This window comes from Apus apus, chromosome 4, assembly GCF_020740795.1.
Source record: "Apus apus isolate bApuApu2 chromosome 4, bApuApu2.pri.cur, whole genome shotgun sequence".
Taxonomy (NCBI): Eukaryota; Metazoa; Chordata; class Aves; order Apodiformes; family Apodidae; genus Apus; species Apus apus.
Window position 1 is genome coordinate 39,102,616 of NC_067285.1, and position 21,860 is coordinate 39,124,475.

General features: G+C 44.5%; 1 protein-coding gene across 1 annotated transcript in view; it reads left to right on the forward strand.

Moving 5' to 3' along the window:
• FRAS1 (Fraser extracellular matrix complex subunit 1) overlaps positions 1–21,860 on the forward strand; it is a 164,752-nt gene continuing 142,892 nt past the window's right edge. Inside the window, exons 1-2 of the mRNA XM_051618261.1 lie at positions 1–61; positions 3,916–3,947. Coding sequence (XP_051474221.1) covers positions 1–61; positions 3,916–3,947 — 93 coding nt within the window. The remainder of the gene's footprint in view (positions 62–3,915; positions 3,948–21,860) is intronic.

The following is a 21,860-nucleotide window of genomic DNA, read 5'->3' on the forward strand; positions in this document are numbered from 1 at the left end:
ATGGGCGCCGGGGCCACCTTCTGCTGCCTCCTCAGCGCGGCTCTGGCGGCCGCCGCCTCAGGTGAGTCGTCCCGCGGTCTCTGTCTGGTCTGTCTGGTCGGTCGGTCGGTCTGCCTACCTGCCTCTCAGCGCCCTCAGGACAAGCCGAGCTGAAGGACAAGCCGTCTTCTCCCCGGGGGGGATTTCAGGGTAGCTTTGCCTCCCGGCTCCTTCAGCCCCGGGGCTGTGTGTGTGTGTGAGGGGATCCGCTTTCCCGCCCTTCCCTCCCGCCCTTCTCCCCCCGCCCCCCCCCCCCCCCCCCCCCCCCCCCCCGCCATTTTGGCGGCCTCTCCACAGGAGGGGCGAGGGGAGCCCGGGGCGAGGGGAGCCCGGGGCGAGGGGAGCCCGGGGCGAGGGGAGCCCGGGGCGAGGGGAGCCCGGGGCGAAGCCGTCTCCCTGCCCTGCCCCGCTCGCTGCTTCAACCCCTTCCCGCAAAGCCGCTGGGGCTGCGGGGCTTCCCCTTCCCTCCCGCTCCGTTCCTTCTCCTCAGGGCGAGGAGGCAGCGCAGAACGGAGGCCAACCCCCCCCCCCCCCCCCACCTTGCCAAGCTGAGAGGGGGGTTACCCTCCAAAAAAAAAAGGCTTCGATTAGTCCCCACCTTCGCTTCGGTTTAGGAGGAGAGGGCTGGGTTCCGTTTTGGCGTGCGGGGGTGCTCTGAGGGTCCCTTCGCCGGCTTCCAGCCGGGGCTTGTTCTAGAATTGACCAAGTGTTCTGGACAGACTCGTTCAGAAGCCCAAGGTTACGGTCTGGCGATGCTGGCAGGCAGTGAAGTGACCGGCGTTTGAAGTTTTCGAAGCGCAGCGTGGCTGCTTTTCTGCTTTCGGGTTGTTTTTTCCCCCCCCCCCAGCTTTTCCTTTGGAAACACCGCTGCGTGGTGTTGGTTTCCAGAGCTGCAGACTCCCCACACACTGCTCCCGCCGTAGCACCGGGATTCCCCTTTGATGCGGTGAATAACCGCGGTTAAAACCAGCTATGTGTGAGCTGAGCAGAGACTTTTACCAAAAAAAAGCAAACCCCAAAATCCCCCAAACCAGAAAACTGCCCTGCCAACCCCTGGCATCCAGCGTGCCCAAAACACAAAGCTCCAAGTTTAGGGATTTCTTCCGGAGCTGCTTCAGTATGTGAAAGGCAAGATGGTTACTTGAGGAAAACCCTTCCAGGTGAGCTTTGCAAACTTGTGAGTCGCACCGGTGGTTGCCTTGGAGTTGCATGCAAAGGCAGGGCATTGTAGCAAAGAGCACTGGCTTTGCCTGCGATTGGGAATAAAAGATACCTGAAAGGGATTTGCAGCTAAGAATTTTCAATGCCCTGTAAAGATGGGTTATGTCGTAGTATTGCCCTTGGTAACTTTTGAAAGAGTGAAAATACGCAGAAGTAGGAAATGCTGATTTATTTATTTATTTACTGTTGATAATTTCCCCCTGTATTTTTGAAGTTTCCGTATCCTCAGTGGGGACTTTTATACAATTTTTCGCGTTTTAGGGTATCAAACTTGTTACTTTGTTAAACTGGTACTTTTAAAGAACCGTGGCTGTTAGTGAGCAAAAAATGAAGGGCAGCTAACCAGTAAAGCAGTCGAGTTGTGCTAGTCTTAACTAGCTGGAATTAAGCCCACATGCCTTCCAACAGCATGTGACCTTGTGTTTTGCGCTGAGTTTTGAGGTGCAGCTGGATGATGAACCTTGAAATCATCCTCTCTTGCCAAGAGTATGGGGGAGGAGAGAAAATAGAGGGGGGGGGAGGGTGGGCAGGAAGATAATTGGTATTTGAAAATCAATGCAGTGACATGAAGTGTTTGCTTATGTTTGTTTGTTTGTTTTTTCTGTCAACACAAATTGCTGTGAAAGTCAAGTAAGTAAGTGAACAGGTAATTGCTGAGATTGAGTCTGAGTTGCATTCTAGTAACTTGGCACCACCATGGATGTGCAGAGCTCACTTGTCGGGTGTGAGGTGGTTGTCTGTACAGTTTGTACCTGTGGGGGGCTCTGAATGTGAGGGTGAAACCCGGTGGTGCAGCACGGTGGTCCTCTTTGGTGCTGGGTCCGTGCATGCCACGGGTAGGGCTCGCTTCGGTTACTGTGAGTATGAGTTGAAAAGTATCTGCTGAGGTTGAGATAAACACCATTGGGCTCTTGTGGTTCATCTTCACGGCAAGGGAAAATGATTCCTGATGGTGCCTCTGCAGCCTCTTGTAGCTGAGGTGAAGACTGGCTCACAGGAGGAGCTTTTGATTCCAAGCAGTGTAGCTCCAAGGTTTTCTGTGCAGATTTGCCTCATCTGCATTTTATGGGAAATGCCACTCTTCGAGGAAATTCTTAGTTCTCTGGGTGGTCCCTTGAGGCAGCTTTTCCCGCATTCTCTTTTCTTTTCATCTTTGAGCTTCTTGGGTTGCTTTTGATTTCACATTCTTGCCACGTTTTCAGTAGACAGATACGTGTAGTTGTTTGAGAACATCCGTTTCTCAGAAAATCAACGAAAGAACTGGCATTTAACTTATTCATGGTTTTCTTTTCTAACCTCTTATTTGATTTATTGAAGTAGAATAGATGAAGGATCCCTGATTGGGTGTATATCTCTATCACTTGCTTGGAGATCCTTTCTCTCGGCTGGCAGTGTTGGTGGCGAGGACTGGGAAGACTGAAACAGGAGTCCTGTGAGCCTGTCCTTAGGTGAAATGTGACCCATGGCCCACAGAGGAGTGATTTAGGAGCAGGATTCACGCTGGCTCTTCCAGCCATGATTGCATTTTCACGTGTATATTCCTGTGCATATTTGTTTCTCCTCTAAATGGTAAAAGGATTTATAGGAGCAGAGAGAAGAGATGGTCCTTTAACATGTAATTTAAATGCTGTGTAACCTCGCAGTTTTAAGGGCCATATTTTGCCCTTGAGTAGCTGTGGCTTCCTTTTATTTCAGTGAGAGCTTGGGACATTACTCAAAGTTGAAATAGAAGTCTGTGCTTCGTCTTACGTGTATATTGTGAGAATTTCCATCTCACTGGGGGTGGCCTTTGTGGCAGTGGAGAGGGGAAACATCTGCCCCTCCCGTGAGTAGCACCAAGTGTCTGAATTTGTCACCTGTCTCAGGGCATGTGAGATGATTGTGGGAATGGGTTATGATCTTAGCCTTCCTCAAGGCTGAGTGGTTATTGGTGATGGTGCAGTCAGGTCCTTGGGAGGTTCATGTCCACCTCTGTTTTACTGCATTGCATTCTCCCTCTTTGATTTCTGTGTCCTTGACTTCTGTGTGAGAGAGATTGGGCAACTTCTTGCACTTAAGGCACTTGTGCTGCCTCATCAGTGGTCTGTCGAGGTGCTGCAGAAGCATTGCTAACCTTTCCTTGAAGATCAACTGATTTCTTTTGGCAGGTCTCCCCTTTTCTCTCTGCTTTGTTTGTGCCACTCTCAAACTATCATGTAATCATAGAATAGCATGGGCTGGAAGGGAACTCAAAAATCATCTAGTTCCAACCCCCCTGCATGGGCAGGGACACCTCCCACCAGCCCAGGTTGCTCCAAGCCCCATCCAACCTGCCTTTCAACACTGCCAGGGATGGGGCAGCCACAGCTGAGGGTGGTGAGACAATAGCACAGGTTGCCCAGTGAAGAATTTCTTCCTAATGTGTAACCTAAATCTGTCCTCTTCCAGTTTAAAGCCATTTTGAGTCCATCTTGGCCAGAGTCCCTGTCACTGCATTCTGAAGCTTGCTCTGCTGCACCAAAACTGTATTTGTTTTGTCTCTGGCAGGTGCATGGCCAGAGGTGGCTGCTCTGTGCTGCACGTGCTGCTGCATTGCAAGTTGCAAGGCAGCAGCAGCTCACTGAGCAGTCTGCTGGTGTTGCTTCCTTCTAACCTTTGATGTTTTTTGTCCCACAGGTGCCTGTGTCTACCAAGGTTTGTCATTTGAGGTAGGTAAGCTTGAATGTGCTGTGCTGGGGAAGTGTTTGAGAAGGTGCTGTTGAACTTGACTCTGCTTGCTGACTTTTGTCAGCCCTGCAACTGGGATGGCTGATCTTGCAGCAGGTCACAGAACTTTCTGAGCCTTCAGTCTGCTGGAAAACAGCAGCAAAATTAAGATTGCCTTTGGAGAGGTTAGAAATCCTCCCTGGGCTGTTGAACCCCAACCACTCTCCTCCTTAGCATCGCTCTGCCTGCTTTTAACTGGGGTTCCTTTGGCTGGTGTAGGAAAAGATGGGAGAGATGTCAAGGTTCTTGGAAGCCATGTGAAGCAGAAGTGTGGTGTCCTAGCAGGACAGAGGTTATGGTTTGTAAAATGTCAGTGTGTTGCCTATGGTATTACTGTGTAATATGCTCTGTGTATTTTTGCTCTGTGGTTTTTGCCCTGAGTTAATAGGGTATTAATGACAATAATTTCATGCCTTTTTCCTCTCAGCTGATTATGGTGAGTACTGCATACCCTGACTCCTCTTTATAAACCCAGAGTATTTCTTTTGTAGTCTTCATCTTTTCATGGACATAATCCATGAATAATTTTGTACAAGAGTCATAGTTTTAAACAATTTATAAATGGTGTTTTGCTCTGTAACACTTGTCTGCCTTGCATGGGTATGCTGGGCTAAAGGGAAATGGCTGAGCAACTTGACATTTCTGGAGTGCTTCTGTACCTGCCTCCAAACCCACAGCAGACTTCTTCAGGAATTTGTTGCTGTAGGCTGGGAGGCAGTATGCAGCAGCTGTTGGGGAAGCCTGACTTTTTGTTTCCAAATCAATTTATTTCCAAAGCAAAGCTGGATGTCTGCGCTGCCTGTGTGGCGCGTGACCTCTGGGTGCCTTGGAAATAACTGCTGGCAGGTGATTCCTTTGGCCTTCCAACACAGACTCGGGGTGTTAGAAGTCTTTCTGCCCTGAGAAGGGAATGCAGGGGAAATTGCTGGAGGCAAATGTGGTGGCTTGGGAGGAAGCTGAAGCAGGCTAAGTGTGTTAGCTCCTCTTCATAATGAGCATCCATGTCTGAACAGCAGCTGGAGAGTTTGTCTAGATTCCAACTGCAGAGAACTGTGTGGCAGGTCCCTTTTGGCTGAGCCTTGCAGTGGCAGAGCTGAAGTGCTGGCAATGGGAGGGTTTAATCTGTCACTGGTTATTACTGTCACAAAATTTGTTTGCCTTCTGTGGTTTCTTGGTGTTCTGCTGTTTTTTGTCTCCTCTTTCACTACTGCTGTGCGTTTGAATTGCTAGTGTGGGTCTCCATAATGCTTTGTCGTAACATTTATACATAAAGGCTATGGAATACCCTGGATGCTTCCTGTTTAAAGAACGTGCTCCCAGTATCCTTGATTTTTCCCTCTATTTAGTAAGGTGATTATGTTTCTATTAATAAATGACTTCTGTAACTGTAGTTGTTTTCATTAGCTGTACAAGGGGATTGCTCTGCAGTAAAATTCAGAACAGACACAAAACTGTTGCAGGTGTACAGTTGGCATTTATAATCAAATAAAACTCCAACTCATCAATCTTGTTGTTCTTGGAACAAGGACCTGTCCTGTGTCTTGCTCATTGTCACATCTGAAGATGTGCCTGCTTTCCTCTCAGAGTGATGTTGGTTGTGAGAGCAGGCCTTTGCTTGCTTTTCCAGGAGTATTTTGGTATTTCTTCCATTTTGTATGCACTGTTGTAACAACTTCCCGTTGCTTTTGGGGATTAAATGTAGATCAAAGGACAGGCTCTGTGGCTTCAGCCAGCAATCTCAGAACAGGTAGTAAATCCACATAGTTTCTGACTCAGATGGGGAAGAATATCAATTGCAATGCAGCAAAGCTCTGGGCTGCATCTCTCTCTACGATGCTACTTTGTGGGTTTCTTTGGGGACCTGTTTTCCCTGAGAAAGTGGGAACTAACTGCACATGCAACCATGGAAGTTACAGATGGAAAATAACCTTTCATAGGGCTTATTTCTCCGGCTTGTGCTGCTCCCCACAGCAATATTGGAGTTGACTTAGTTAAGCGTGGTAGAAATCAAACACCAGAGCTGTACCACGTAGCTGTGGTAGAGCTGCAGAGCTCTTACCTTTGCAGAAGGCCCCTGTCTCTGAAAGGTCAGTTTTGAAGTGGAAGATGACAAGAAAAGCAGTTCTGCCACTGCCATAGTTTAGGCTCCTGCAGTTTCCCTGGCTTCAGAACGAATATTGTATTCAAGAAATATGAAATTTGAAGACCTGGATGAGAGACACTTGCTCAGTCTGTGGAGCTTAGTGCTTGTAAAGTATTGGTGTAACTAGCTTGACAAATGAAGACTGGGAGCTAAAACCTCATGGCTTTGCTGGTACAATTGTGTTTATTTGAGCTGGGCAGGAGTGTCTTCCTGAATCACTGGTTTGGGATTCTGGACACACAAGGTGAAGTGTCATATCTGTTACACTACAGTCTTAATGAACACATATTTTGTTCTACTTTATCCCAGATCCGGAGAAAAGTAAAAGCCTGTTCTGCTTGTAATCTGGGTCTGTGTGTTGCTGCTTAATGTCTCTGGGCAGACTGGTGGGAGCTGTATTCACGAGCTGTTTTGTCAGGGCTGGCAAGCATCATGTGGAGTCAGTGGTGTGCTCTGAACAGTGGTCCAAGGCAGCTCTGCCAGCTCCTGCAGCAGGGAGCTCCATGTGGGTCACTTCACAGGAATGTCTTAAGGGTCATGTTGAGCTGGTGGGTGTGTAATCCGTATCCCTCACTGTCTGACTTTCTGAAGTAGAGATGCCTATGCTAACACAGAGAGCATGGGAATGGGAAAAAAAGGGTACTCCTATGACAAGCCCAGTCCCTTTCAGTTGGGTTTGTGTACCTGTTTGGTAGCATGAATGAAAACTTCTTTAGCAGAAACGAGAAGAGCTTTGGTCTGTTTGTTTCCCAAACCATTATTCAGCCTCCAAGTGTAGCTGGTCTTGGATTTGAGCTTTTCATGTTGTTTTTTTTATTGACCTGTTCCTTTTAGGTCTGTATATAAGGAGACAGGCAAGAAGCTGGGCAGGGGAAACAAACTGGAGCAGACAATTATTTCTTCAGAAGATAAGGGAGCTGAGCTGGGCTGTGCCCTGCTGTGTGCAGTGTTGGAGCTCTGGCTTGAGCATCCCTTGCTGGTCTTCTCTGCTGTTGGCTGCTTTGTGGGTTAAACTGAGTTTTACAAGGCTGAGGCCCTGACACGAGAGGGCACTGATGGATGTGACAGCAGAATTTGGCTGTGGGGTTTCTCACTAGTGATGCTTTGGTGTGTCCAGAGGGGAGCAGAGAAGCAGACTAAGGGATAGCTTTATGGTTTAGCATTTGCACATGACTTTGGAAAGCTGCAGGTAAAGGAATGTGTTCAGTGAAGAAACCCCAGTGACAGGATAGACATGCAAGCTAAGGATGTCATCCCTATAGAATCTGTTCTGGAGGAGCAATGTGCCTTCTGGGTGTGTTTGCTTACAAACCATTTACTCACTGGAAATAAAACTTTTCTGAATGACAAGAAGGAATTGAGCCAAACACTGTACCCTCACCTGGAGTGGCTTCATCACAGTGTGCCTGTGGCACTAACAGAGCTGTTGACAACCTGGAGAAATCCCTAGAAACTTTCTTCTGTTTTCAACTGTAGTTAGGAACACTGTTTCCTTCCAGCCTCTCCTGTTACTCAGGGTTTCTCCCAATGTCTTGTGTGCAAGTAGTTGTAGGTGAGCTGTTACTGGGTTATTGTAGGAATGCTGCTTGCTCCAAGTCTTGCTTTATGGCACTTTGCTGTCCTGCTCCCTTCTGCTGCAAACCCACACTCTGAAGTCACTTGAGAAGTCCTTGGTGCATAAATGAAATGTGGAAAGTGTATTAAGTGCTGCAGAGTTGCTTGAATTGTTAATGCTGCAGAAGTTCTGCGTCTTGCGTGACTGGCTTCGCTGCTGTTCTGTCAGGGGTCAGCTTGTGTTCATGGGCTTCCTCTGAGGAAAAACACAGCTCTCGGTGTATGATTTCCAACTGTGCTGAGCAGGTTTGTTCCTCCCTTGGCCCTCACCTTTGAGGGAGTTCTCAGATCCACGCAGCCGGTGCGGCCGCTTCCTTTACTAAGCAGAGAAGAGAATGCACATTACTCTTTCTTAGCTGGAGGGTAGTGTAGGTGGGGAAGAGGAGACATTCAGACCACAGTGAAAGCACATGTGTAGGGGAGGTATTGATCAATGTCCACGTCTGCATCTTTCTGCCAACTGGCTTGTGCCAAGAAGAGTTTTCAGCCCTGGGAGAAGGAGAGGGGAAGCATGGGGCTCTGGATTCAGGTGGGAGTAGGTTTAGATGGAAAGTATGACATGATAAATTACACTTCAAGTCTGGTGGACACTGCAGTAAGGAAAGACAAATCCAGCTAAGCAATATCCTGTACATTTTTATTTTGACTGTGTTAAAACATGGACACTGTTGAAACAACTGCTTGTAGTGCACATGAGGATGAGTTTCTGGACTGCCAGATTTTTTTGGAAGTTTCATGAGACACAAAATCACCAAACAAGCCAAACAGCTTTTCTTGAAATGAGCTGTTTATAGTCAAGTTTATAGTCACTTTGAATGAAAATTATGAACAGAATCTACAGCCCGAACTTATTCCACAGTAAATGGTACTGTACTTGTGCTTCTGCCAAAAATTTTGCTTCCCTTTTTCCTTTCAAAGCTGCCTGAAAAAGGTTTCAAGTTAATGGCAGTGCTTAGTTTAATTGAACATTTTAAAAAGAAGGGACTTTGGGTTTAGCAGTCAGTCAGAAGAGCAGCATGCCTTTTCCAGAAAAGGAAAAAAGGAATTGTTGCAGCTCTTTAGATAGTTCAACTTTTGGTCTTTTTAATTCTGTTCTGCAATCAGTCATGGTAGAAGCCACAAAATAATAATAAAGAAAAAAAATAATCGCATGTTGATTGATACCTGTTGCATAAATGCATCTTCCATCAGCTCTGTGACAAATCAGATCATCAACTCAATTGATGCATTAACCAGAATTTTTAATAAACACTTGCAAGGAGCTGGGATGACAGCGGAGAACACCAGCAAAAGGTAAACTGGTGAAGGCATGGAACTTTGTTAGGCTGGAGGTAGCTGCTTGCTTGGCTCCAGAAATGTTTTTTATACGATTACATTTGGCTTTTTAAGCTCATTTCAGTGCAAGGGTAATCAGAGTGGAGAAACAAAGTGCTAGTTTCAAGTTCTGTGCCTGAATAAAAATGAGCCTGAAAATGTTGATGCTGAAGGTTTAAAGTTTGTGACAGTGAAACAATTTGAAGTATCTGATGTGACTGAGTGCATAGAACAGAGCCTTTTTAAATAAAAAAGTATCCCTTTAAATCTTCTGATACACTTGATAACATCTTGCAGTTACATGTGTACATTTGTTGTCAGAAGTTTGAAGAAAGCCTGATTTTATGCTTTTAAAATCAGATTTCTTTTTCCATCTGTAGCTTGTGCCGAGTGAGAAATAAAAAGGGAAATATAATAAATAGAAAATGCCTTTTTTTTTTTCCCTTCAGAATCTTAAATCTTTCACTCCAGATAGCTTATATTCTGAATTAATGACTCTTTAAAACAAATACAGTAGGTGCAAACCACTTCTGGTTAGGAAATGTTTCAAATTAGGAATAAAAAATGAGCTTCACTGTAATTTCTTTAGGAGGATGAGAAGTTACCACTAAAAGCAAGATCAGAATTGAAGATTTCAGTTGAAGGTTTTGCTTGCTAACTTTTATGATGGTTTACAAATGGTTACTAAATGTTATTGTGGTTTTTGTTTCTCAAATAATGTGATTTAAATGAAACTACTCAGCCTAGGGGTACATCCTCATCTCCACAAAACTATACATTTCTGTTTCTAACATGCACCTAACACTTGGTAGCTATAAAGTCCACAGCAGCATGAATCTCCCTTTTGTGTAATCACAGAATCCCGGACTGGTTTTGGTTGGAAGGGACCTCAAAGATCATCCAGTTCCAACCCCCTTGCATGAGCAGGAACACCTCCTACCAGCCCAGGTTGCTCCAAGCCTCATCCAACCTGCCCTTCAACACTGCCAGGGATGGGGCAGCCACAGCTTCTCTGGGCAACCTATTCCAGTGTCTCATCACTCTCACATGGTAAATCAGTCCTAAGGATTAGCCACGATCAAGTGTTAATCCTGCTTTACAGTGACTCAAAGCCAGTGCCTAAGTCCTCACATGGGATCTGAGGATGGTGTTCAAATAAACATTTTACAGAGCAAGAGGATATTATCCAGTTGACTGTGGTGGGGGGTTAAATGCCATGACTCTTCCAGGACTTCAAAGAATAGGTTTGGAAAGACTGGGAGCGTTTGGTGCAGTGGGGGCTTGAGTTTGCAGTGCTGGCGTGCAGTCTTTTAAGCCTGTTCAGTGCAAGTGCATAACACTGGATAATTGTTTGTTTGGGTTTTTTTTGTGGTGTTTAGGGCTTAATATCCACCTGACCCTTGCTTTCTGTGGCTAGGAATGGAAGTTGGAGGTGATGGAAATAGCCCCCTCAACGTCCATGAATGGTGTGCAGCTACAGTTGATTAATATGATAATGAGATGCTTCTCCTGTAGGAAATCCCTTCCACTTGTGGGTTTCAGAAAGCTTGAGGTCAATTGAAGTTAAAAAATAAATACAAAAGTGTTTTTTGAATAAAGCATGTGCTGCTTGTGTGTCCCTTTAAAATAATAGTGTCATTACAGAGGAGTTGGGGGTAGGCTCTTTATTTCCTGCTACTTGGTAAAAGAGGCTGAATTGTAAGATGAAGACAACTCCCCTGAGGTGGTAGTGAATTCTGGTATCTTAATCAGTAAATAGGAGTTGTTGTTTTTTTGTGGATTGAGGTACACATTTTAAGATGTAATAATTATTTCTTCATATGTTAGTAGTTCTACAGAAGATCTCAGACCAAAAAAATTACATTTAGAGAAAATGAATGTTCATTTTATAAGAAAACACAAAGCATAGCTGAAAGGTGGTATGTTCTAGAATTATCACATTTGTTTTGTGTTGTAGCAACTTAAAACTCCTTCTGAATACCAAATAACACATAGTGAAAACTTGGGAACATACTCGTGCTAGTTGTATATCTCAATATAAGGGATTTGACACAATACATTCAATAAGTACAGTTTGCATATTGGCGTGGTTTTTTTAGTTCCTTTTCCACCTTTACCTCTGAAAAGAAGTCCTGTGGAGCTCTAATATCCCTGAACAACTATCAGCTCTATGAAAAACTTCTGTAATGAGGAAATTCTGGGAGTTAGGTGTTAAAATCTTGTAAAAACCCAGAAAGTTCTGCTTTAAACTATATCCCTGCCCTACTGGAAGCAGAGGCCAGTTACACTTTAGTTGGAAAACTATGGCCTTGAGCCAGGACACCTTGGCAACTCACTAGGCTGTTGCCTTTTGGAGGTTTTCTCACTTTGTGGGTGCTGTGAGGGTGTTCACACATGAGAAATGGACTGTGCCTTTGCCTGTGGAAGGGTCACTGCTGCTGCTCTTAACTTGCTGCAGCTGTTTGTCACTGAAGAAAGCAGCAGCTGATACAGTTTGCAACTGAAGGGCTGTTCGTAATATGAAAGACAAATTTCTACAACACAATCTTTCTTTGGCAGCTGCCTGTCCCTTGGCCTGTCATGGACACAGAAGGAGATCAGCACAAGGACAGGGGAGGGGGCAGATGGTGGCTGTGCTGGTCTGGTCCTGTCCTGTCTCTGGGTCCAGGCACTTAGAATCATAGAATCATAGAATCATAGAATCCTAGGGGTTGGAAGGGACCTCGAAAGATCATCTAGTCCAACCCCCCTGCCAGAGCAGGGTCACCTAGAGTACATCACACAGGAAGGCATCCAGGCGGGTTTTGAATGTCTCCAGCGAAGGAGACTCCACAACCTCTCTGGGCAGCCTGTTCCAGTGCTGTCACTCTTACAGTAAAAAAATTTTTCCTGATATTCATCTTAAACCTCCTATGCTCCAACTTGTATCCATTACCCCTTGTCCTATCACTGGTCTTCACTGAAAAAAGCTTAACTCCATCGTCTTGACACTCACCCTTTACATATTTGTAAACATTGATGAGGTCCCCCCTCAGTCTCCTTTTCTCCAAACTAAAGAGACCCAGCTCCCTCAGCCTTTCCTCATAAGGGAGATGTTCCACTCCCTTAATCATCCTTGTGGCTCTGCGCTGGACTCTTTCAAGCACTTCCCTGTCCTTCTTGAACTGAGGGGCCCAGAACTGGACACAATATTCCAGATGTGGCCTCACCAATGCAGAATAGAGGGGGAGGAGAACCTCTCTTGACCTACTAACCACACCCTTTCTAATACACCCCAGGATGCCATTGGCCTTCTTAGCCACAAGGGCACACTGCTGACTCATGGTCATCCTCCTGTCTACCATGACCCCCAGGTCCCTTTCACCTACACTGCTCTCCAGCAGGTCAGCCCCCAACCTGTACTGGTGCATGGCGTTTTTCTTCCCCAAATGCAAAACTCTACACTTGCTCTTGTTAAACTTCATCAGGTTTTTCCCCGCCCAAGTCTCCAGCCTAAGTCTCTCTGAATGGCAGCACAGCCTTCTGGTGTGTCAGCCACTCCTCCCAGCTTGGTGTCATCAGCAAACTTGCTGAGGGTACATTCTGTGCCCTCATCCAGGTCGTTGATGAAGATATTGAACAACACCGGTCCCAGTACCGACCCCTGGGGGACTCCACTAGTCACAGGCCTCCAACTAGATTCTGCCCCATTGACTACAACTCTCTGACTTCTTCCTTTCAACCAGTTCTTGATCCACCTCACTGCCTGATCATCAAACCCATACTTGATCAACTTATCTACAAGGATGCTGTGGGAGACGGTGTCAAATGCTTTACTGAAATCAAGATAGACCACATCCACTGCTCTACCATCATCTATCCACCTAGTAATTTCCTCATAGAAGGCTATGAGGTTAGTCAAACATGACTTACCCTTGGTAAAACCATGTTGACTGCTCTTGATGACCCCCATCTCCTTGATATGTCTAGAGATAGTGCCAAGGACAAGTTGTTCCATCACCTTTCCAGGGATGGAGGTGAGGCTGACCGGTCTATAGTTACCCGGGTCCTCCTTCTTGCCCTTCTTGTAGACTGGAGTGACTTTTGCTATCCTCCAGTCCTCAGGCACCTCTCCAGTTACCCATGACTTACCGAAGATGATGGAGAGTGGACTAGCAATGACCTCCGCCAGCTCCCTCAGCACCCTTGGATGCATTTCATCCGGACCCATCGATTTATGGATGTCCAGATTATGCAACTGATCCCTAACCCAATCCTCATCTACTATGTCCTCACCTATCTTGACTACTTCTGGGGTTATATGAATCTGGGGCTCATGGGAAAAGCCTGCAGGAGTAAAGACAGAGGCAAAGAAGGAATTCAGCTTCTCTTCTATATTCACTTCTATATTCACTTCTATATTCACTTCTCTTCTATAGCTTAGGCCTGTTGTTAGTCTCATCGAAGGCAGTGTCTTTCACTTCCCCCTGTGCTCAGAGCTGGGCAGGAATTCAGGTCCCCACAGCCCCTGCATCTGGGAGCAGCAAGGTGCATCTGCAGGGCACCCTCCTGCTTTCCCCAGGTGCTGCTCTGAGGGTGGCCATGTCCCTTTCCATGAAATACTTAAGCAGAGGTGAAGCAGACTTTTGTACACCAAACACTGCTTCAGCATTCAACCTGATGCAACTGAAGCACAAAGCTGCTATCTCTGCTTACCCAGAGGTGATTTATTTGCTGTACTTACCTGAGATAGATCTTTCACAGCTCTCTCCTCAGTGGGCTGCAGCTACACTGAATTTATCATCTGGTTCAACTCTTCTCTGGATATGAAAATGTCTCTTTTCCTGATACTCTTGCTGGTCAGAAATGGTTCTTTTTCCCCTCTGTGTGAAGAGCATCTCCTATTCTAGCAGTCCAAGTCCCAGGGGTGAAATCACAGCACTCCTCAGTTGTCTGTGCATGTTTAAGAGCAGCCTTTGGCCCTGGGTTCAAACTCAGGGAGTGTTTTTTCTAAACATTCAGGCACACGTGTTTGTGGCAAAAATAATTTTTGAAAACAACTCGTCTTTACTTTAGATAGCACAAAAGAAGCGTGGACAAATTAATAAACTAAAAGAGATGATTCCAGGGGTTGTGGGGCTTTTGAGCTTTAATCAGGGACTTTGTTCTGTCCTCAGGGACTTTCTGCAGCCTGTGTTATTTTTCCTTGAAGGTGTGAATGTCTGCTGGCTGTCATATTCTGCTGTCAGGGGTCTTTCCTCTCCATCCTCTGTCCTGGCTAGTGAAGGACTCGTGCTTTTATCTTGTTGTGGGAGGTGATCTGGCACCAGCCTTATTTAGAGATCAGGGTCTTTACAAGAGCTGCCCTGTTCCACATTTTCCCTTTCAGTGATCATCCTGGATGGTAACTGTTCATCTGCAAATACTGATTTAAGTAGATTATTAACATCCAGTAGCGCAGTTTTAGGAGTTATGTGCCAGAGCCTTGGCAGGGAATGTTGGATTTCTCATGGATTCATTCACCAGGACAACAATTTAACAACTATCCAGCATTTAGACATTTCAAAAGTCATTATGCCTACCAGATGCATTTGAAGAGCCTTGCTTAGGAAAGAATTCCTTGCAATTTGTAATTTGCTTTTCCTTTTTAAATTCCCAGCATGAGAAATTCCCTTTTTTCCTTTGTTAGGTCCCTAATTCAGGTTGTGCTTCTTCATTCCTTCCCTCTCCTCAACCCTATCAAAACCTTGAGGAGGTTTCCCATTTGCATTTTCTCTTTAGAGGAGGGGTTGTGATATTTAGTTAATTGGTAAAGGAAATTATAGAAATCAGGTTTTGCCAGTGGAAAAAGCCTGTAATGCATTGAAAGTGGAGACCTGCTAACAGTTCAGAGTAATGTAGCTATGGAAGGGTGACAGTTTACATCACCTGGGGACCTGCCTCAAATATAGCTTCTCACTGGGCTGGAGCTGGCATTGAAGTTGGCCTTCAGTGGAAAACTTTCCTGTTTGGCCACAAGCAAAGAGGCAAGAGGGCATTTGGGTTGGAAGTCACGGCCTGCTTTTCCAGAAGGGATTTCATTGTATTTTTCTGTGTCAAACGTCATTTTCATTTTGGAGGATCAGCATTGGCTTTTCTTCTTTCTTGCATGAGTTGTAAATAGCTCACTTGAAAACTCATTTTCTCTCTCTTCAGCACAGTAATTCCAAGCTGCAAAAGTCACCCAGTGGGGCCCAGCTCTGGAGATGGTCATCTTGCCATTTTTATGAGCTACTCAAAGATCTGTAATCTTATTCCAGGGACATAACATTAGTGTTTTTTCACCAGATGGCTTTTAAAGGTCTTTGGACTGATCAAGAAAGTCAATATTGGTTTAATTTTCCCCAGACAACGTTTTACAGAGGTGGTGTTTACGCTCTGAATATATGTGTACATCAGTAGCTTTAGGAGAGAGAGAAAAAACGAAGACAGAAGGCTGAAGCAAAAAAGTCAGGAGAATCTGTGGTTCCTTGTTTGTGTTAGAAAACAAACAAAAATATGGTGTATTGGAAAGAAATTTAGAAATGCACTGCCTTGAAAGGAGCTTGATGAAGGTGATTTAAGATCACTGGCTTGTAGCTGGAAGAGGAAGAGGGATGTGACCTCCAGCTAGAGGTCTAAGAGCCAGGCTGTATTCTTTCTGCCAGCGCCCATCCCACATGTGCACAGACCCTGTGAGGCAGCAGTTTCTTTGCATGTATTTTTCTTATTGGCATATGAGGCACAGGATTGTTGGGTTCCTGTGACTGCAGATTGCTCCGTGATCAGTGACACCCAGGTACTGCCAGCACCCAGCCAATGGCAGGGAGAGGTTTCCCACTCCCTGGAAAGAGAAGGGAGTTTTGTCTGTCACTTTCTGTGCTTTGAGAACAGATCGGTTTAGTGAAAGAACCTGAGATACTGGCTTGCTTTATTTGCTCTGTCTTCCTGGAGCAAGCAATTGTCCTCGTGTGTGTGTCTGAGATGTTCTTTTAACTTCCTAAACACACAGAGATTCTCTAGGTATCCCTCTGTGCAGGTGTGGGCAGGTCCCACTGGAGGCAATTGTGATCTGGAATTTGTGCTGTTTCCTTCTAACACTGGCTTCCTCCTGTAAGGGGGCTGCCAGATATCAAATCTGAAAAAGATACTTTAAACACCAACACAGTTTAAGGTGTTGGGGTTTTTTTGCCACTAGGTATCTCCTAGGTGAGAAGCAAGCTTGGCGCTGACTCTTTCATTTGATCTAATAGATAAAACCAGAAATGATATAAAGAGGAAAGTAACCCTAACACTCCTTCTGTGAGAGGCAAGGCTGACTTCTAATGGGATGCCAGTAATGTTACATCTCCTTTTACTGTCACCTGAGTGGCAACTGAAATCCCACCCTGATGTTTCTTGCTGCCGGGCACCCTAGAAGATAAACATGGGATTTCTTTGCATTGTAAGAGTGCATCTTTTCCCAGCAGCTCTGGATTCTGTCAGTGCTTTTAATTAATATTTTAATGCTACTTGTTAGAGGTTGGTACCACAGCCATGAAAGTTTTGTGTTTTTTTTTCCCCATGACACTGGGCATGTTTACCAAGGAATTTTGTGCTTGGATTTTTTTGGTAGTTTGAAAAATAATTGGCCCTGTGTATGACTACAATGAACTAATAGAACTTTCCTGTATGTTTTTTATGAGCCATTAACTCAGGAACTGAGGAAAGTTGTTGCCCAACTCTTGTAGATGCTGGAAATTGGGCACTTTAGTAAGGCTATGGGAAAATTCTGGTCTTAATTTTTAGATAGAAATGTTGAAGCTGCTAGTATGTATCAACAAGAAGCTTTCTATCTCTGTAGAGAAAAATAAAATTAAACCAATCTGATTTTGTGCAGAAATGGAAAAGAAACTTAGTACAGATTGAGTTTCTCCTCTCCTTGCTGTCTCATTGCAGCACAATATTTGTTGACATGAAAATGAGTCAGGACAAATAAACAGCCTGGTTTAGATGGATCTGTGGAACACAAAATGACACCCAATATATAAAAGATAGTTTGGATGTGATTTCAGCTGGCTCTCAAAATGCAGGACAAGTCTGTTGAGGCTGAGCTTTGCCTCAGGAAAGCTAAATAGTCATGGTAGGCAGCATAAAAAGCCTCTGGTATTGAAAAGCAAGACTTGGTGCTCGCTGGTTCAGGGGTCAAAGCAGAATTGTGGCAAAGCCTAGTAATGTTTGTCCTATGTCCTATTCCTTTAGGTGTGCTTTGAGGGTTCCAGCTGGGAGAAACAGCAAAAGCAATGGAGAAGGGCTGCTGATAGGGGCATTTGTATGAATTGGGAGTGCTCCTACATGCCAGAGAGCTCACTGGAGGAGCAGCTTTGCTCTGTACTAGTGCCAGGCTATGCTTGCACATTTGCCAGCCCAGGCTGTGTTCAAGACCTTGTTCTTTGTCCTCAAAACATCTTGGCCAAGAAGTTACAAGGAACTGGTGCATGTCTGCTCAGTCTTTTGAAACAGATTACTAGTGTTTTAATCAATATTAAACCTTAGGCAAAATTGGACTACTGTGTCTGGACAGTGGTCACATGGAATTTCTTCTCTTCCAGGTTGGTTTCATGTGCTTATTTTTCCCTCCTTTTTTTTTCCTTAAATAACTCATGTCCCCATCAGAAATGCCAGCATGAAACCCCCTCAACACTATAGTTGTTGCACAGGCTTATGAAATTAATTGATTCAGTTTTGTCCAGGATGAATCACTCTCTGAGCCTTTTCAGTCGACATTAGCTCTCCAGTTGTTGCTATTGTAGCTGCAGAATTTCACAAGGAGCCTGAGACACTCCTTGGTACTTTCAGGAAGACGTGTAAGAGATGGAAAAAGTCTCAGATACCAGCTCTTCCAGATGGGTACATTGATTTTCTATCACTGCTCAGATCTGTCAGCCTTGAAAGTGACTGTAAAGAGAGCCATGTGATGCTGGGGTGCTCTGAAGTTCATGATGCCAGGGTGTCTATATTTCTGCCAGGCATATTAAATAGCTTCTAGTGGGAATATGTGCCACAGACTTCCATTGGAAGGCCACGGTAATTCTCCTAGTGCTGTGATTTATAGTTGAGCCTTAGATTAAGAAGACTCATTAGGATAAAATACTCAGTGCTTACTTGATTTTGTAATCATTACAGCTACTTCAGGATCATTCAGTAATGAAGCTTCTAACTAACCCCATGAGCTCAGCATCAGAAGTATTTTTATATCACCAGCTGGAATACTATGGCTAAGGGGGAGCCTGAGGCATTTTCAGACACCCTTAACTGTGTTTCTGAGGATCAGTGAGGGGAAAAAAAAATCTCTCCTCCCCCAAATGATAAAACCTGAATGTTACTTCTTCCTGTATTAATTTGAAGAATTTTAAGCCAGATGTTTTATTGCTCAGAAAAAAAAAAAATAAGGTTCATAAACTCCTTGCTGTGTGTTTTATGGAGATCAAAATTAAACTTTTTGCAGGCTCAGAATTGGGAGACTTAATTTTAAGTTTGATACTGAGCATAAATTTTTGAGAGCTGAAAGTTGGGGTCTTAGCAGCAAGATGACAAAGATGAGAAATTTTCGACCTTGCAGCTATATACATAGGCCTTTATTTCTCTCAGTTATCAAACTGGAAATTTTATTTCTAATGGGAGTGGAGTCTCCCTGAAAATGCTAGCCTTTTTATTTCCTGGGAATTCATTTGATGTCCTACATTAATAGATTTTTGTCACAGTCATGTGGGAATAATGACTTTGGGGTGTTTAGGCAGCACGAGACCAATATGTTGTAAGCCAAGGCTTCTTTTGTGGTTCTTTATTTTCAGAGGAAATACAGGGTTGGTTGTTTAGTTATGAGCTTGAAAACCTGCACCAATTCAGCAGAGCTGTCAGTACTGACACACTAATAGGCAGTTCCGACTTAGTGGGTGCAGTAAATCCTTTTGTGCATTGAGCCTGGTACTATGGTTTCAGGTGAAAACATGAGCGAACTTGTTAGCAATTTCTTTCCCACATTTTTTGCGGTTTTTATGGATTCTTCTATATATGTGAAAAGCCTGATTTTCTTGAGTATTTAAGGAGTTAATTCACAGTTAAGTTTTCACCGTTGTAGAGTGAAGGTAACTTGCTACATTTTTGCTCCAATGGCTTATTTTTTCAGTTTTAAAGAATGGGAATTTTAGAAGTGTTCCAGGTTTGTCTTAAATTGGAGGCACTTAAAATTGCACCTACTCATTTCTGTCTCAGTTTTTCAGTGGAGCTGTGGGCTCTTCACGCTTACGAAAGGCAACATAAAAATGTGTCACTCCACCGTTGTGGGCAAACCTTCCAAACCAAAAGTGAATTATATGCTTCCATTGAGTGTAATTCTTAAGTCTCTCTTCCATGTTTTATGTGTCCAGCTCTGGAGCAGTTATCACAGGAAAGACATGGAGCTGTTGGAGAGGGTGCAGAGAAGGCAATCAAAGGCCTGTAGCAGCTCTGCCATGGGGACAGGCTTAGAGAGTTGGGGTGTTCAGCCTGGAGAACCAGGGAGACCTTAGAGCACCTTCCAGTGCCTGAAGGGGCTCCAGGAAAGCTGGGGAGAAGCTTTTCTGCCAGAGAGGGCAGTGACAGGACAAGGGGTGATGGTTTTAAATTGAAAGAGGGGAGATTTAGGTGAGACATCAGGAAGAAATTCTTCACCATGAGGGTAGTGAGGCACTGGAACAGGATGCCCAGGGAAGCTGTGGAAGCCCCATCCCTGGAGGTGTTCAAGGCCAGGTTGGATGAGGCTTGTGCAGCCTGGTCTGGTGGGAGGTGTCCCTGCTCATAGCAGGGAGGTTGGAACCAGATGATTTTAAGGTCCCTTCCAACCTTAACCATTCTATGAGTTTATGATTTAAAACAGAGATTCCCAGAATGAAACAATAAACTTGATGAAAATCTATTTAAAATTTAATTAATTCCTTAGGACAAAACAAAGTCTAATATGTTGTTTTCAAAAACATCAGAAGACATCAGATGAGAGAAAATTGAATGAAATGAGATACAGTCAAACAGAAACTAAGCAGAATTCCTCCCAGAATTCAGCCTTGTGTTACCTTGGCTGTTAAAGTGAAATCTCGTGTTGTGCATATTCAGGACAGAGCTTGGTAACAGACCAGAGAAACAGACTGAGCTGCTTTGTTGCAGGGCAAAAGAGACTTAAATCATCCATAATGTGCCTCGTAATGTGCTCCCTCTGCCCACCAGCACTTGGGGTGTGTTTTCAGCTACAAGTGGCCCTACATTTGTGTTAGGGAAACTTGGTGCTGTCAGGCTGATTTAGTGAGGGGTCTTACCTTGCAGACTTCCTTTTGAGAATGTCAAGGTTATCAGGAATGTCTTGGCTTCCCTGCTGGAAATTACAAGCAAAACATGGAAAGGAGTAAGACATTGTGTTGGAAGGAGGGTGAGATCATGTGGTGGGACAGGGAGCTGTGGTTTGCCTTGACAGGTTGTGAAATGGGAAGGCATTCCCACTTCCTATAGGGAATATGCAGGTGCAGTATGTTGAAGAGCTGCAGGTCTGTGTTGTCTGTGTTTGTGCTCTGTTTCACCAACATCACCTTCCATGCTGGAGTGTTGTGTCCTGGTCTGCATCTCTTCTGGTTTAAGTAGAGCTCTGTCATTGCAGTCCTGTGAGCACTGGGCAGCGTGAAGGTGACACTGTGGCACAGAACATATGAAGGTTTCCTCTACACACCCCATGTTTGTAGCCATGAATGAGGGTGGCCATAAGGCCTGCTATGTAACGCTATTACATCTTGCCATATTTAAAAAAAAAAATGCTGTAATTTTACTTCCTAAGAGGTTTCTGGATGCTTGAGTGTAATCTAGTGAGTGATTGTATGTATGTGATAAGTTAAAATGAGGTCATATCCATGATGACACAGGGTTGCTGAGACACATGGGCATGATAAGAGATAGAACTGAGTTTAAAGTGATTCACTTGTGTAATGTTGGGTTTTTTCTGTCTGGTCCATTAATACTTTGATTTTTCTGAGCAGATTCTACTGTTCACTGATCCTACTGTTTCTTTTGGAAGATGATGTGGCTTAACAACCCTGTGCTTGTTCTGCTTTGGTATTGTGCAGTGTTGAGTTTCTCTTAGTTATTTTAGACACAGACTGGCCCCATAAAGTGACAGGATCCTTTTTGGTGAGTTTAAGAAGGATTTCCTGGCAATTCAGAAGGATTTGGGATGGCATTTCTGTCCAGTACTAGTTGGATGTGGGTGCCTGCTGTGTCGTGCTGTAAATCCCTGTCCAAAGCATTGATTTGTAATGTGAAACCCCCTCATCAGCATTTAAAAATTATTATTGTGATGGTGATTTCCCTAATAAAAATAGGAATGAGTAGTATCAAAAATAAATTGGGAACAATGCTTTCTAAGTAGAATATTTTTGCTGGGCTTCCCCTGCTGATCAGCAAGGTATCAGCAAGCAGCACTTAATGCTTTTGAGCATGTGGCTCTGTTAAGAATACACAACACGCCTGCAGCTCTGATTCAGAAAGTGAACTCAGCCTATCTATTGTTAGGCTTGTTTGAATTTAGAAGCTTAGCAAGTCTTGATAGGTGAAGTGTGGCTTATTAGACCCTTCTCAAACATTAAAGTCCAGGAGAATGAACCTTGGTGCTTGTTAGTATATGATTCTTTCTTTTAGCCTTGAATATCTATTTTGTTCTGCAGGTACCAGCAGGGGGGCTGACCTGATCTTCAAGGTCATACCTTTACTCAGTGTCCTGTTTACACAG